This window comes from Pleurodeles waltl, chromosome 9 (assembly GCF_031143425.1).
Source record: "Pleurodeles waltl isolate 20211129_DDA chromosome 9, aPleWal1.hap1.20221129, whole genome shotgun sequence".
Taxonomy (NCBI): Eukaryota; Metazoa; Chordata; class Amphibia; order Caudata; family Salamandridae; genus Pleurodeles; species Pleurodeles waltl.
The window spans coordinates 420,493,968-420,508,000 of record NC_090448.1 but is presented as its reverse complement, the minus strand read 5'-3'; the positions used below and the strand labels follow the sequence as shown (position 1 = coordinate 420,508,000).

The 14,033-nt window shown below is 43.1% G+C and overlaps 1 protein-coding gene across 2 annotated transcripts in view; it reads left to right on the top strand.

Annotated features, from left to right (window-relative positions):
- The window catches only part of SPTBN4 (spectrin beta, non-erythrocytic 4), a 1,652,494-nt gene that overhangs the window by 269,411 nt on the left and 1,369,050 nt on the right, over window positions 1-14,033 (top strand). For both annotated transcript variants that reach the window (XM_069207217.1, XM_069207216.1), the window contains exons 12-14: window positions 2,142-2,444; window positions 5,594-5,744; window positions 11,723-12,593. In XM_069207217.1, coding sequence (XP_069063318.1) covers window positions 2,142-2,444; window positions 5,594-5,744; window positions 11,723-12,593 — 1,325 coding nt within the window. The remainder of the gene's footprint in view (window positions 1-2,141; window positions 2,445-5,593; window positions 5,745-11,722; window positions 12,594-14,033) is intronic.

The window sequence follows — 14,033 nt, the reverse complement described above, 5'->3', positions numbered from 1 at the left end:
AAACATGATAAAGCCCTGCGCTTATATTTAAAGAGGGAAAATCACTGTAACAAGGCTACATAAATAATAGATAGGGCCTCATTTACAAGAATCTGACGCATTGGCTCTGGTGCGTCAGATTTCTTGTGCTGCTCTGCGACCCCCTAACGACACCATGGATGCACTATATTTACAGTACAGAGCTGCATAGTGCACATTTTCACAGATGCATCAGAAATTCTGGCACATCTGTGGCGCTACCCTCACGCATTGCTGGACTAGCGTAAAAAAAAATACGCAGCTCCAGCAGTGCCAGGGGCCCCCACAGAAAAGCCCTGTGTCAGTTTTACACCAGCTCTGAGCGGGCGGTAACATTCTGATGCACTGAAGTGTTCCACTGCATCAGTTCTGCATGGCTTTTCCCGTGGGACCACCTGTCTTGCATACATTTTACCTGGTGCAGGTATAATGTGACACAAGGCTTTACAAACTGACACATTGGGCCCAATGCGTTAGTTTGTAAATGTGGAGCAATGTAAAGCACTGCTTGCGCCACCGTTGTTTAAAAACAAATGACACAACGGTGGTGCAAATGTCTTGTAAATCTGCTAATAGAGTGATAGTGATCAGAATTAATGTTATGTTTCTCTTGATTCACACCATAAGGTAGTTTAGTGTTCCAAAAGAAAGTTCTGATGACTATAGTTATAGCTTGTTAGGTCAGGGATATTATAGACAGAATATTGAAGAGTGACAATATCTTGACCAGAATATCAGGGTGCAAAATATTGAAAGGTAAGTTTGCATAGGTTTTGTAGATCTTCAAGGTATGTAGTTGTGGAGTTAAGGGTAGTAATTCCATACCTCACTCTATGCACTTACTTTTTTGATATTTAATCCTTCAATATTTCTTTGATATTTTATCCCTCAATATTCTGGTCACAATATTGTGACCCTTTGATATTCCCTACCACAATCATTTGTTTTAGACGATGTTTCTTTTGATCATAGCACCGATCATAACCTCAAGGTATTTTCTGAAAATACAGCCTAAAAATATGTAATTTGATTGCATCTACAATATTAAAAAGAATATTGTGAAGTGCTTAAATTAATCTAAATAATTTGATTTAATGGCTGCCTGAAGACCTGTAAAAATAGATGTGGCTAATTTGTACACCTCATTATATACCGGTGATGCAAAGCAAAATGTTATTATGATCGGAAAAAAGGTACAATTATAATTTTAGTTCAACAGTAATGAAATGCAAGAATTACATTCAGATACATTTAGAAGAAACTCCACCAATTTGACCGTCAGTAATGTAAACAATATAATAATTACTGGTTCACTGCTTCAGGATTGATGATAGATTTACACCTTTTTATTTTAGATGTTACATTCATCCGAATTATAACGTTTTTATTCACATGGGTTAACTGAAGGTTTAAATTTAAGTGTGGTAAATAGTTAAACAGGAGATTGGGTCAGAAATCTGTCTTAACCTAGCCACCGATGGCCCCTGTCAGAAGCATGCCCATTTTTATAGCCTTAAAACCCGCCGAAGGCTCGGGCCTTTAATAAGGGAAAGGGACGGCGGGTTCTAAGGCGATTAGAACATTCTACCACTCAGGGCAGAATGTTCTCTTAAAAAAAACAAAAAAAACTAATTGCTCACGGAGCTCGAGGGGATTAGAATCCCCTCGGGCTCCGTGAGGCTTTGTTCACAGCTGCTGCTGTGAACAAAGCCCATTGGAATGTTGGCGCTGCGGGCTTTTACCGGCCAGTAAAAGCCGCAGCACTCCATTGTTTTCAATGGAGCTGCCAACTTCCAATGTTCTAATTACATTTATACTCACTGTTTGCATTGGCTGAGGTCATAGAAGAGAATCTTCAGCCTGCTTTGTGACTCACTGCCGCAGGGTGCCGCTCTCCTGACTGCCTGTGCTGGGATGGACAGGTAAAAGGGCTCTGACTGGAGCTAGATGTCCTTTTCAAAAGGTCCTATCCGGTGACCTCTAGCGACTGTGAGCTCATCAGTGTAGTTTTGGTGGTGGTGAGGAGAAAAGAGAATTGTCACAGACTCTGTAAGGATCTTAACACTTTTAAAATGATGAAATGATCACATATTGTTCACGGTGCACCGTTCCTTGTCACTTAGGACAACTTTGGCTATGATTTGCCAGCCGTGGAAGCCGCAATGAAGAAGCATGAGGCGATTGAGGCAGATATCTCTTCCTATCAGGAGCGGATCCAGGTGGTGGTGGAGTTGGCTCAGGAAATGGAGAACGAGAGCTATTATGATATCAAGCGTATCAATGCGCAGAAGGACAACACCTTACGGCAGTGGAAACTCCTGACTGACCTGCTGACTGCACGGCGAGTCCGCCTGGAGCAGAATGTGGCCCTTCAGAACATTTTCCAGGAAATGGTCTACATGATTGACTGGATGGAAGAGATGCAGGTAAAGCACAGTGTGGTGTTTCCATGTAGGACATATTTTATAATCCCAGAAAGAATGCACATGAGAGCATCCGCCTAGAGCAATTTTCTTCAAGTGATGCCCTAGAGGGTTTTTTAGTGATCTTTTCACAAAGAAGACAGAAAATTAATTCAGCAATTTAAAAGTACACCATAACCAGTACAGATATCGATTCCCTCATTATGCATGGTTCCGTAACATTAATACTGCATGCTATCATTTAATTATACTCCATGTGGAATTTGCATCCACTCCGCACCCGTTGACTTGTGAGTGGATAAGCAAGGGAGGAGTCAGTAGTGAGTGAGAGGAAAAGATAGTAAACCTTGCATTTCCACTTTCATGTACGTCCCAGCCACGCATACTCTGAAGTGACAGGACGTGTGTATAATACATTTGAATTTTTGTTTTACCTTTCTGAATTATTTTTAATCTTATTCTACAATGCCCAGACAGCCTTGCCATAACTGTCCATTTGAGTCACTTGCAAACTTCCTAGTTGTAATATACCCCTCCGTACATTTTGCAATCTCCTTCCCTGCTGCTTGTTTTTTTTTTATTAACTTTTTAAATTCCAGAATGTTGTTGCCTCTGCACAGGTCACAATTCTTCTTGAAGGCAACCCTTAGTTTATCATCACAGATAACTCTGATCTCTGAGAACAGTTAAAACTCACCTCTTCTACATACCAGTTTGCACGCCCCTTGTTTGCAGTCTATGCTATTTGCTACTTCTGCAGATCAAATATGTTAGGGAATCTTAGAAAACTTCTTACTTTAGAAGTCTCCACAGTTTTGGAGCTCTGCCTAACCTCCATCCATGCAACCCTAGAATTCCTCTGGTATTGGCTGAAGGCAGCAGGAACCCAAATAAATAAATATATATATATATATATACACACACATAACTGCCAAGCTAAGTGTTTTATTTTATCGAACCTCCCTCTTTCCCTCTGGCTGATGGCTACAGAACAAGAAATTGGTACAAAAAAGGATGAGATAAACCAGTGGTTCCGAACCTGTAGTCTGGGGCCCCCTGGGGGTCCATGAAGCCTCCTCAGGGGGTCCGTGGCGGTGCAGAAAATTGAATAATATTAACAGATTAGGTCCCCAGCTTTCAGTAATGACCCATTGGGGGTCCCCAGAGTCCAATAATGATTCAGAGGGGGGTCCCAGGGTTCCAGTACTAATTAAGTGGGGGTCCACAGAGGCCAAAAGTTGGGAACCACTGGGATAAACAATGCAGTGGTGACATGACCATTAACTTTTATGGACATCATTCTCTCCCTTGCATGCTTACCTGATCCTACTGCCCTATCACACTCACTGATTTCATGGGGAAGGTTTACCTCATGAAGGGAAAATTATATCTGAGGCTTGACTTTGTGCTGCGTAGATGAGACCTTTTTCTTAGCTAATGATATTGGTTCCCCATTTAGCCTTCTCACTCTTGGTTGGTAGCCGGAATGGAGGCTTGACCACTTACTGGTTGTAGATTCAGGTTATATTCGCCATTCCTTCTGCCTCCAAAGTTTGATGTACCTCAAAGACCAGTTGGGGACTGGAGGGCCCTGTGTAATCCTCCCATTGTGGCTCCTATCTTCATCTCCTTGAGACTGCCCACGATATGCTTAAGACCCTCTTTAAGGCGTCTCCAAGCTACGCCATCTCCTTTCTGAAGTGACTGGGATGGACCCAAGCAATGTTGGTACCATCATTCACCAGTCTCCCCCACATTAGAGCACCTCGGTTCATGCAGCCTTTGCCAAGAAACCTTGTGCTGAACTACTGATCAAGTGCTGGACCCATTGTGTGTCTATGTGCTCTGGGTGTAGAGTATGGCACCTGAAATATGCTGTGCCCGGTTGTATTCTAATTCACTTGGTAAGTGCATGCAAAGGTTAGACCTCATCCAGAAAACCAGTTATGACATTAAAAGTGCAGCTGCGAGACTCCCCTGCCCCTAGAAGTGCACTCAAGAAGCGGTGCAGTATAAGAATGCACCATCCTCATCGCAGCCTTCAGGGCCCATTACAGAGGCTCTGACAGTGTGGCTCCTTCTGCACTGTTAGTGTCACTCCCAGCTCAAATCTGGCCTGCCTTTCAATAGAACAACAACTCCCATCACAACAGTGTTGTTACAGATTTAAGGGGGCCCTAGAGACCTTTATTGTCCCCTTTGGAGGCAGCTACAGGTGGACGTTAACTTAGCACCACCTCATGGATGACAATTAGGGTATCCCCTCAAGGACATGTTGCCTATGTCCCTTTATCTGTATTATGGCGCCGGTGTACAACCACTAAAGTGTTTTCTTATTTGCTTGCACCTATGCCCCCACAAAGTTGAGTGGATGCACCTTCCTGTGTTCAGCAGAGAACATATTAGCTTATTCTTAAATTCTTATACTGACTGTCTACTGCATACGCTGGGTACTCTAAGTGATTAGCAAAGTCTTTGGTATCATGTAGAAGTCCTTCCCATGCAATAATTGTATGTATTATTACACTAGCTGAAAATTACAGTATGCCACGACTGGCTATATGACGGTTCTTTAATTTGTGATGCCCACTTTTACAGGCTAGGCTTTTTCAGTGGTTGTTCCCACCTTTCGGAATAACTTACCAGCAGCAATCATGAGACTACTGATGGTGTGAAATACAGGAAACTCCTGATAACCATTTGTTCAAGCAGTATGTTTTTTTCTTCTGAAACCCATCTGTTCAAACTAGATGTTCTAGTTAATTAGTCTTGTCCCACCTGTCTATCTCCAAGTTTTTGGTTACAAGGCTTGAAGCACTGAAAATCATGGTTTAGGTATTATAGACTTTAGTTCTCAGCACCTTTGATATTCATTCATTGATTGTAACATTACTGTGCACAATTGCTAATAGGTGGCTCTAGTCTAGTGTTTCCACTCTCACTAGACAATGTAAGAAGAGAATAGCAGTGTTCAGACCTATAGCCTTATTTAGAGTCTGGCCGGCTGTACATCTTTCCTCAAACCACCAGAGACATGTACTCCACTTCCCTGACGAAGTACATCCAGATTAGAAGACTTTTGTGTGTATCTCACTTTAACAGCAAGTGCCGATTTAGACCAACATTTGTTCTGTATTCATTACTCCGTATAGGCGCTGGTTGTATCCAAAGAGTACGGGAAGCATTTGCTGGAAGTGGAAGACCTTCTCCAGAAACATAGCTTACTGGAAGCTGACATCGCTGCTCAGACTGAAAGGGTCCGCAGCCTCAATGAGGCAGCTCTCAAGTTCACCGAAATAGAGGGTAAATGCCACTTTGTTACTTATAAATTTTAAGGGTAGTTTTGTAATTACTAATTTTCATCAGATCTTTATAAGTATTCAGGTCAAAGTTATGCACTGTTTCATCAATGTAAAATCTCTGTGTTAATCCATTAGTATTTTTCCTTAGGTCAAGTGTTTGTGTTAATGCAATAATGGTACATTCTACCCCTTGTCTTTCTCAAAAAAATTTCCTTCCAAATGTAAGACTGTGTAAAAAAGACGTCTATTTGAGAAATGCGCTGTAATTCACATGCTAGTATGGGTACCCCAGAATTCAGAGATGTGCAAATAACCACTGCTTCTCAACATCTTATCTTGTGCCCATTTTGGAAATACAAAGGTTTACTTGATACCTATTTTTCACTCTTTATATTTCACCAAATAAATTGCTGTACACCCGGTATACAATGAAAACCCATTGCAAGGTGCAGCTCTTTTATTGACTCTGGATATCTAGGGTTCTTGATGAACCTATAAGCCCTATATATCCCTGCAACCAGAAGAGTCCAGCAGACATAACGTTATACTACTTTTGAAAATATGACAATGCAGGAAAAAGTTACAGAGTAAAACGTGGAGAAAAATAGCTGTTTTTTTCACCTCAATTTCAATATTTTTTTATTTCAGCTGTTATTGTCTGTAGGAAAACCTTGTAGGATCTACGCAATGACCCCTTACTGAATTCCAAATTTAGTCTACTTTTCAGAAATGTTTAGCTGTCCTGGATCCAGCATTGGTTTCACACCCATTTCTGTCACTAACTGGAAGGAGGCTAAAAGCACAAAACATAGTAAAAATGGGGTATGTCCCAGTAAAATGTCAAAATTGTGTTGAAAAATGTGGTTTTCTGATTCAAGTCTGCCTGTTCCTGAAAGCTGGGAAGGTGGTGATTTTAGCACCGCAAACCCTTTGTTGATGCCATTTTCAGGGGAAAAAACATGCTTTCTTCTGCAGCCCTTTTTGTCCCATTTTTCTGAAAAAAACAAAAATTTAGCTGTATTTTGGCTAATTTCATGGTCTCCTCCAGGGGAACCCACAAACTCTGGGTACCTTTAGAATCCCTAGGATGTTGGAAAAAAAGGGCGCAAATTTGGCATGGATAGCTTATGTGGACAAAAAGTTCTGAAGGCCTAAGCGCGAACTACCCCAAATAACCAAAAAAGGGCTCAGCACGGGGGTGCTAGGCCCAGCAGCTAAGGGGCTAAGGGGTGACTTACATGAAGCTAAAAGGGAAGGTTTGGGCCTGGCAAGTGGACGCACTTCCCAGGTCTAAGTGGCAGTTTAAAACTGCTCACACAGACACTGCAGTGGCAGGTCTGAGACTTGTTTACAGGGCTACTCGTGTGGGTGGTACAAACAGTGCTGCAGGCCCACTAGTAGCATTTGACTTACAGGCCCTGGGCACACATAGAGCACTTTACTAGGTACGCACTAGTAATTCAAAATATGGCAATTGTGGATAAACCAATCACCAATACAAATTAGCCTGGGAGCACTTGCACTTTTGCCCTGGGTATCAGTAGTAAAGTGCCCAGAGTCCCAATGCCAGCAAAAATGAAATTTAGCCCAGGATCAAAAACAGGAAGTCAAAAAGCAAAAAGCCGGGTGAAGCGCTACAAAAAGAGCCATTTCCAACACTGATCAGCTCCAAATGTGCAGAATTCCACAGCACATTAAACACAGTGACGGCCGGCAGCTGTAGGAGGGGTGGGGGGGCGGGAAGCACACACACACACACTCATTCTTTCACACACAGACACACATGCACGCACATCCATAAACACTCATAACATTCAAACATGCACGCATGCACCAAACATTAATTTTAAAACACATAAACACACACTTACCTTCAGCCTCGAGGTCCCAGGGTGGCTGGGACTGCTGCCTTCCCTCATTGGCTGAGGGAAGGCAGCAGTCCCAGCCTCGTCACAGAGTGGGGTGGGGTCAGTGAGACTGCTGACCCCACCCCACTCTGTGACAAAGTGTCACTGATTGACACTCGCCCTGGACGCTTCTGGGCTTAAACCTGAAGCACCCAGGACGAGTGTCAATGGGTGACGCTTTCCTCATCACCCAGGGGAGAGCCTCGAGGCACCTTTGCTGAGCCGAGGAGATCACGCCCATAGGAGCTGTGACCTCCTCAGCCCAGCAAAGTTCAGCTCAGGCAGCCAGGAGTGTGCGCAAATTGCGCACGTCTGCTCCTGGCTGTCTGCACTGAACATGGAGATTGTCTGTCAGGCTGACCTTTGTTCAGCCTTACAGACACTCTTCATGAGGGGCAAAAGGTGGGGGGGCGTGGCCCCTATGCCCTAAAGGACGGGCCGCGCCTGACTAAACATCGTACTCTCCTAATTTAATGTAGAGTATCTCTAATGTCATGGCTTTGTCCATTAATTCTTTTACCATCACAAAACGTTCTTGCATGTAGCCGTTCAGGTATCAAGGCAAAATGCCTGCCCTTTTCCTCTTCTCCTTCATTGTGTAGATATGCATTCTTCTGCTTGCTCACTGCTTCAGAAAAATTTAAACATGGAATTACCGCCTCTGAATCCTATTTTGTCGCATCCTGATGTAATATTTTTGGGCTTCACTCCTGATTCACAATAAAACTCAATCTTGGGTGGTGAAGGTGCATTTAAATCTTCTACTATGTGCACCACTGCTGCTCTGTCTAAAATACTTTTTATGTTCTCGACTGCCTCGGGCTTTTCTCACTGTTTCCAGATGAACTGAACGGCAGTCATATAAAATAGTTTCCCACCTCTTTAACTGAGCCTGGTTGTTCTGAAAAGGAAAGCATAAAAATAGCAGCCACACGCAGGTCGAACACTCCCAGCATGACAGGACATTTATTTTTGGAGTGGAGTTTTGTTTTGAAAATCTACAAACCTTGCTGAGTGGCTGCATTAAACAAGGCAGCCAATGAGCAAATGCCTTCAACGGAGCTGCCATGAGGGTGGCTCTGCTGAAGTCCTAAAGATTACTGCCTGTCTGGCAAAGATCTATGCATAGGTCAGTCTTCCACAAGGGCAATCAAGCGTACCCCTCAGCTGCCCTGGAGGATCTATGGACTCCCTGCAAAACTCTTAATAGTCTGTTAGTTCGCCAACAGATTTCTCCATTTTCCACAAAGCTCTTGGCCTGATTTAAAGGAGGGTGGTGCCAGAAAACTGGCAGATTCCCGGTCCACACCTCTGGTAGAATAACTACCCTGTTTAATGTGTCCTGATAGTGGGCCTGCCAATGGTGAGTAAAGTGCTGGCTCTGTGGACATCTGTGACAATGTCCAGAATTCAGTGGACCGAGCACGGTGTCTGAATAGACTCCCATTCTAGGGTAGCTGGGCCAGCTTCATACCTGGCAAACTTAACACCAACAAAGACCACAATGTAAATAGTAACATGCATTCAAGAAAAGGTGAGTCTTATGTGGACACAAACTGTTCCCTCACTTGTGGGTACATTCCCAGTGCCCACATTTGCGTGGCTGCATTTCCACCACCATTGATAGACACTGGTGGAATCGGACTGAAATATCTTAGCACTTAGGTGCTACTCCAGTGGTGGATGCTGCCACTTTTTGGAGAAACATATTCCACCCTGTAGGACAGTCTAAACACAGCAGATTTTGAACTACTGCTAACACGGCAAACACAAATCTAAACTCTAATTCAGCCAGTCTGCTTCTTAGTAAGCTACAGAATAACTAACTTTTAACCATTTCCCAATAACAGCAATGTGTAACAGTTTGGCCTTTCCTCATCCTTTCCTGGACCAGCGAAGTAACTTGTAAAACATTGTCACTGCTATATTTTCTTCAGCTCATCCAAGTAAGTGGTTACTTCCCTCCACACTACAGTATGGCTGCCTCTCTGAGCACCCTTCTTCTCCACTGATGTTGCTCCTATGTATGCAGTCTGCATTTGTTAGTTTGAACAAAAAGCTCATAAAATGCAAATGTGTACATTCACACGATGCATCAGTTACCACAGAAAAAACAAGCTGCTAAAGTTGAGCTGCTGCAGAATGACAAATAGTTTCACGAAAATAAAGTCAATTGGGCTTACTAAGTAAAATTCTCCGTCTACCCTGGCTCGCAGACCCGTCAATTCCGAAGAGAGAGAGATAATGTGAAATATTCCATTTACAATTGGCTGAGTGAACTGTTGAATGAGGACTATGTGGTGTCCCCTCAGTGATGGTGCCACTGTGTCTCCCGTCCACGGGGTGGATGGGGTAGCTTTGTACCCCCCATGTGCTGGATGGCCTTATGGAGACAGCCCTGCCAAAATGTCAGCCTATTTTCGGGGATTTTTAACCCATCACTACCACATATGTACTGCCGACCCAGCATTCCGGTCTGGTGGTGAAATGCTAAACCCTGCAATTGCATCAGGATTGCCCATTAGCCCTGCCCACCCACCATCAATGACAGGTGGGGACTTCTTCCACCTGCAGACAGGGTCAGTTACAGCACCAAATTGTGTAAAGGAGTGGCAATACCTCAAACTGTAGCTACTCCACTTTACATAACAAAGCTCTAAATTTTTCAAAATTCTTACGAGTGAGAGCTAATTTGCCACTTTGGTGAAATTACAGGAAATTATGTCACCCAACCTTTGTCATCAATGACAACATGAAAACTGACATCAGTGAAAACATAAAAATAAATAACATAAAATATAAATAAAATAAAACCAACGCCTCTCAAGAGTGGTGGAACAGCACTATAGAGGCCCAAATCAGCACCTTCCATAAATTGAAGGGGACTGTAGGAGGTGCTTTCTGAAGTGTCCTGGCTTGAAGAACCCTTTACATCACCTAATAGCTGCTCCTCACACAGCACAGCCTCAAGTGGGGTCACATTTATATTTCCGGTTCTTTCCCTTCTGACCAGGTGTGACATTTCCCTGCTGTTACCAAGAGCTCAACTCAACCTTCAAAAGTGTGGCTGTCATTCGCAGTGAGCAAGACTTGAGATCCCCCTGCATATTGTATGCCAGAAATATAAAATTGTAATACCTCCTAGAGGGGGCCTGAAAAATAATCCTAATTTACAAAAGTTGGTCAAAACTTTTTCTGGTTGACAGAATCATAGGGCTGAGCGGAACTATTTAAATTTTGCAATATTATTTTGACATATGTTGCTTGCCCGGGATCGAAATTTCAGAGACAGTCATAGGGGCGGGCAGTCCCATCTTCTTCTGAGAGCCATTTTTCCCCTGTTGTCGCTCTTTAAAACAAATAACTTTTGTAGCAACTCCAAGAAGCAATCACAACACTTCTTTTTTATCGTCAGAATAAAACTCGCTCGCTCCGATTGGCTTATGAATCCCCTTGACAGGCACCAACACCTGTGTACAATTGAGCTGCGTTATTTTAGAAAGTTTTCTCTAATTTGTTCCTGGTTATTGCAATCTGCTTTTGGCCATCTAATCTGATGTTGGCGATTGTGCTCTTGAGCAAGCTAGTAAGGCTTGAATAAAGTACAGGAATTGAATATTTGTTCTTGGAAACATAAAATGAAAAGATTTTGTAGTTGTTGAGTTTCGATTTGCCTTTTTCTAGATGTGTTAGAAGGTAGGTATATTAAGAGTACAAATCGGTGTTTGAAAATGTGCTATTTGCAATCAATTCTTTGCATGTATGCTTTAATTAAAAGATGTACCAACATCACCAAAGATTTGCAAGTAGTACTATTACTATAATATAAACACTTGACCTCAAATATCTCCAAAAAACATCACTTCAAAATATTATAACGGTTTAACTTGTCACAAGATCAGCAGCATTTCAGAAAAAGGTGTATTCGAAAAACAAGATAACATTACAAATTCTGCCCTAATTTAGGAAGTGGAAAATGAATGAGCAAAATAAGCCAGTGCATTAATATTTTTATAGGTTGGTGGACCTCCTGAAAACCAGCATTCATTCAACAGATTGTCTTTTCTTCTAGGTTACCTGCCATGTGACCCACAAGTGATCTGTAACCGTGTACACCATGTGAAGACCTGCCTGGAGGGGCTCTGTGAGCTGGCCACTAAGAGACGGAACGAGTTAGAGGACTCCCGCCAACTGTGGACTTTCTTTCAAGAGGTAGAAGAGGCAGAAAGCTGGATCCGAGAGAAAGAGCAGATCCTTTCTGCCAAAAACCATGGGAAGGACCTGAGTGGGGTCATCAGGCTCATGAACAAACATAAGATATTGATTGGAGAGCTGGGTGGGCGGCGCTCTCTCCTACAACAGACCATGAAGAAAGGGGAGCAGATCTTAGCTAAGAAACGTCTCAGAGGTAGCAACATCCAGGAGAGAACCAGGGAGGTCAAGATGAGGTGGAAGAAGCTGGAGGAAGTTTCTACTATCCACCAGCAGAAGCTCCAAGAGGCTTTGAACTTTCACCAGTTTAGCTCAGACACAGATGACCTCGTAGCCTATCTGCAGGACACTTACCGTCTTGTCTCAAGTGATGACTTTGGGCATGATGAATACTCCACTCAGTCCCTCATGAAGAAGCACAAGGGACTGGCTGAGGAGATCGAGAAGCATCGCTCTGCTGTCCTAGCCTTGAGGATGCACCTGTCTGCTCTGGCTCCTGAGTACCGGGACATGGTGGATGTTCAGATAAGGATAGTGGAGGTGGAGCAGCTATATAGCGAAGTGGCTGAGGTGGCCGTACTACGAAGGCAATGGCTGCAGGATGCCCTGGCTGTCTACAGGATGTTTAGTGAGGTGAACGCCTGTGAGGTGTGGATAGATGAGAAGGAGCAATGGTTGAATAAAATGGAGATCCCAGAGAAGTTAGAAGAGGTGGAGGTCGTACAGCACAGGTATGAACATATTTACAGAGTATTTGTAATAAGATGCACATTGGAATAGTTATATTTGGATCCTGAATTTATTGAAGGATTATTGCTATATCCAACTGACTTGACCACCCAAATGATGTGAAGGCCTTTTTCAGAGATTGGGAAGTAATGATTAATTTTATGTGATGTACAGAACTGTATTACTTTCTGCTTTATTTATACCGTTTTTAATGGAAAATTGGTAAAGCTTATTTTCGCACACCTTTTGGCAAATTTTGACTTGAGCTGCAAAGTCCAGATTCCTGCATCAACTGGCACCCCTGCCACCAAGACATTTCTGGTCAGAGTAGAGGTGCGTAAAATTACTAGTGGGCAGGGATCAATGTATTTAATCTTCAAATGTCTATAACATGTTGCGAATGACTTCTCTGTAGTGCTGAGTGTCAGCAAGATGGGACAAAAGCACCCAGGACTCTGCAGGGCTTGGCCAACACTTTGCGACCAGCCTTGAGGTGAAAAGGGATGGTCTGATTTTTTCTGGGTGGCATGATTTGCATACTTTCCTATAATGTTGTTAAAGGCAGATTGTGGATCATATCTTCTGAATACAAAGGGCAGCAAGACATGTCCAAGTTTCCAGTAATTAGAAAGGTTAGCCCAAGACACTGTGACAGGCCTTAAAGGGATAGGTGTAGTTTCATCACGCTGGCAGTGCTCAGTATATTTTCATCTTCTAATGCTGATAAAGATAGATTTTAGGTCACATCTTCACAATAAGATGGGTCAGGAGGATGGGGCATGGTGCCCAGGAATCAGAAATAGGAGCCTGGGAGACTGTGACTATCCTTGAAGCAGTAGTCACTGGATTGATTTTTCATGTCTAGCAGGGCTCAATGTTCTTTCATCTTCTAATGCCAACAAAAGGCAGATTGTGGGTCATGTCTTTGCAATGGGGAGGATATAAAGGCTGCAGCCAAGTACCCAGGAATCAGTAAAAGTAGCCTTAGGCTTTGCTACAAGCCTTAAAGTGGTAGGAGATAGCTTTATTTTTCTTGACTGAGATGGCTCAGCGTACTTCCATCTTCTAATGCTGATAAGGGCATGTGTTGTGTCATATCTGTGCAGTCAGAAGAGTTAAAAGAATTGGGCCAAGTGACTAGGAATCATGAAGGTTTGCCCAAAACATTGTTGCCTGCCTTAAAGTAGTAGGGGGTAGTTTGATTTTTCCTAACGTGTCAAAGTGCCCAAGACTAGATTTCTTGGATGAACAAGGCAGGCAAAGACTCTGCTGTCCCAGGGCTAACCTTAGCTTCAGTATTCAGTAGACTCAATAAACACACTCTGCTGCATGAAACCAACATTAGGAGTTCTCTAAGATGTGGAATGACACCTTTTGGCTGCTTTTAGATTAGTAAACCTGTTGTTAGAATTGAAAGCAGATAAAATGGACGGGGTGGGGGA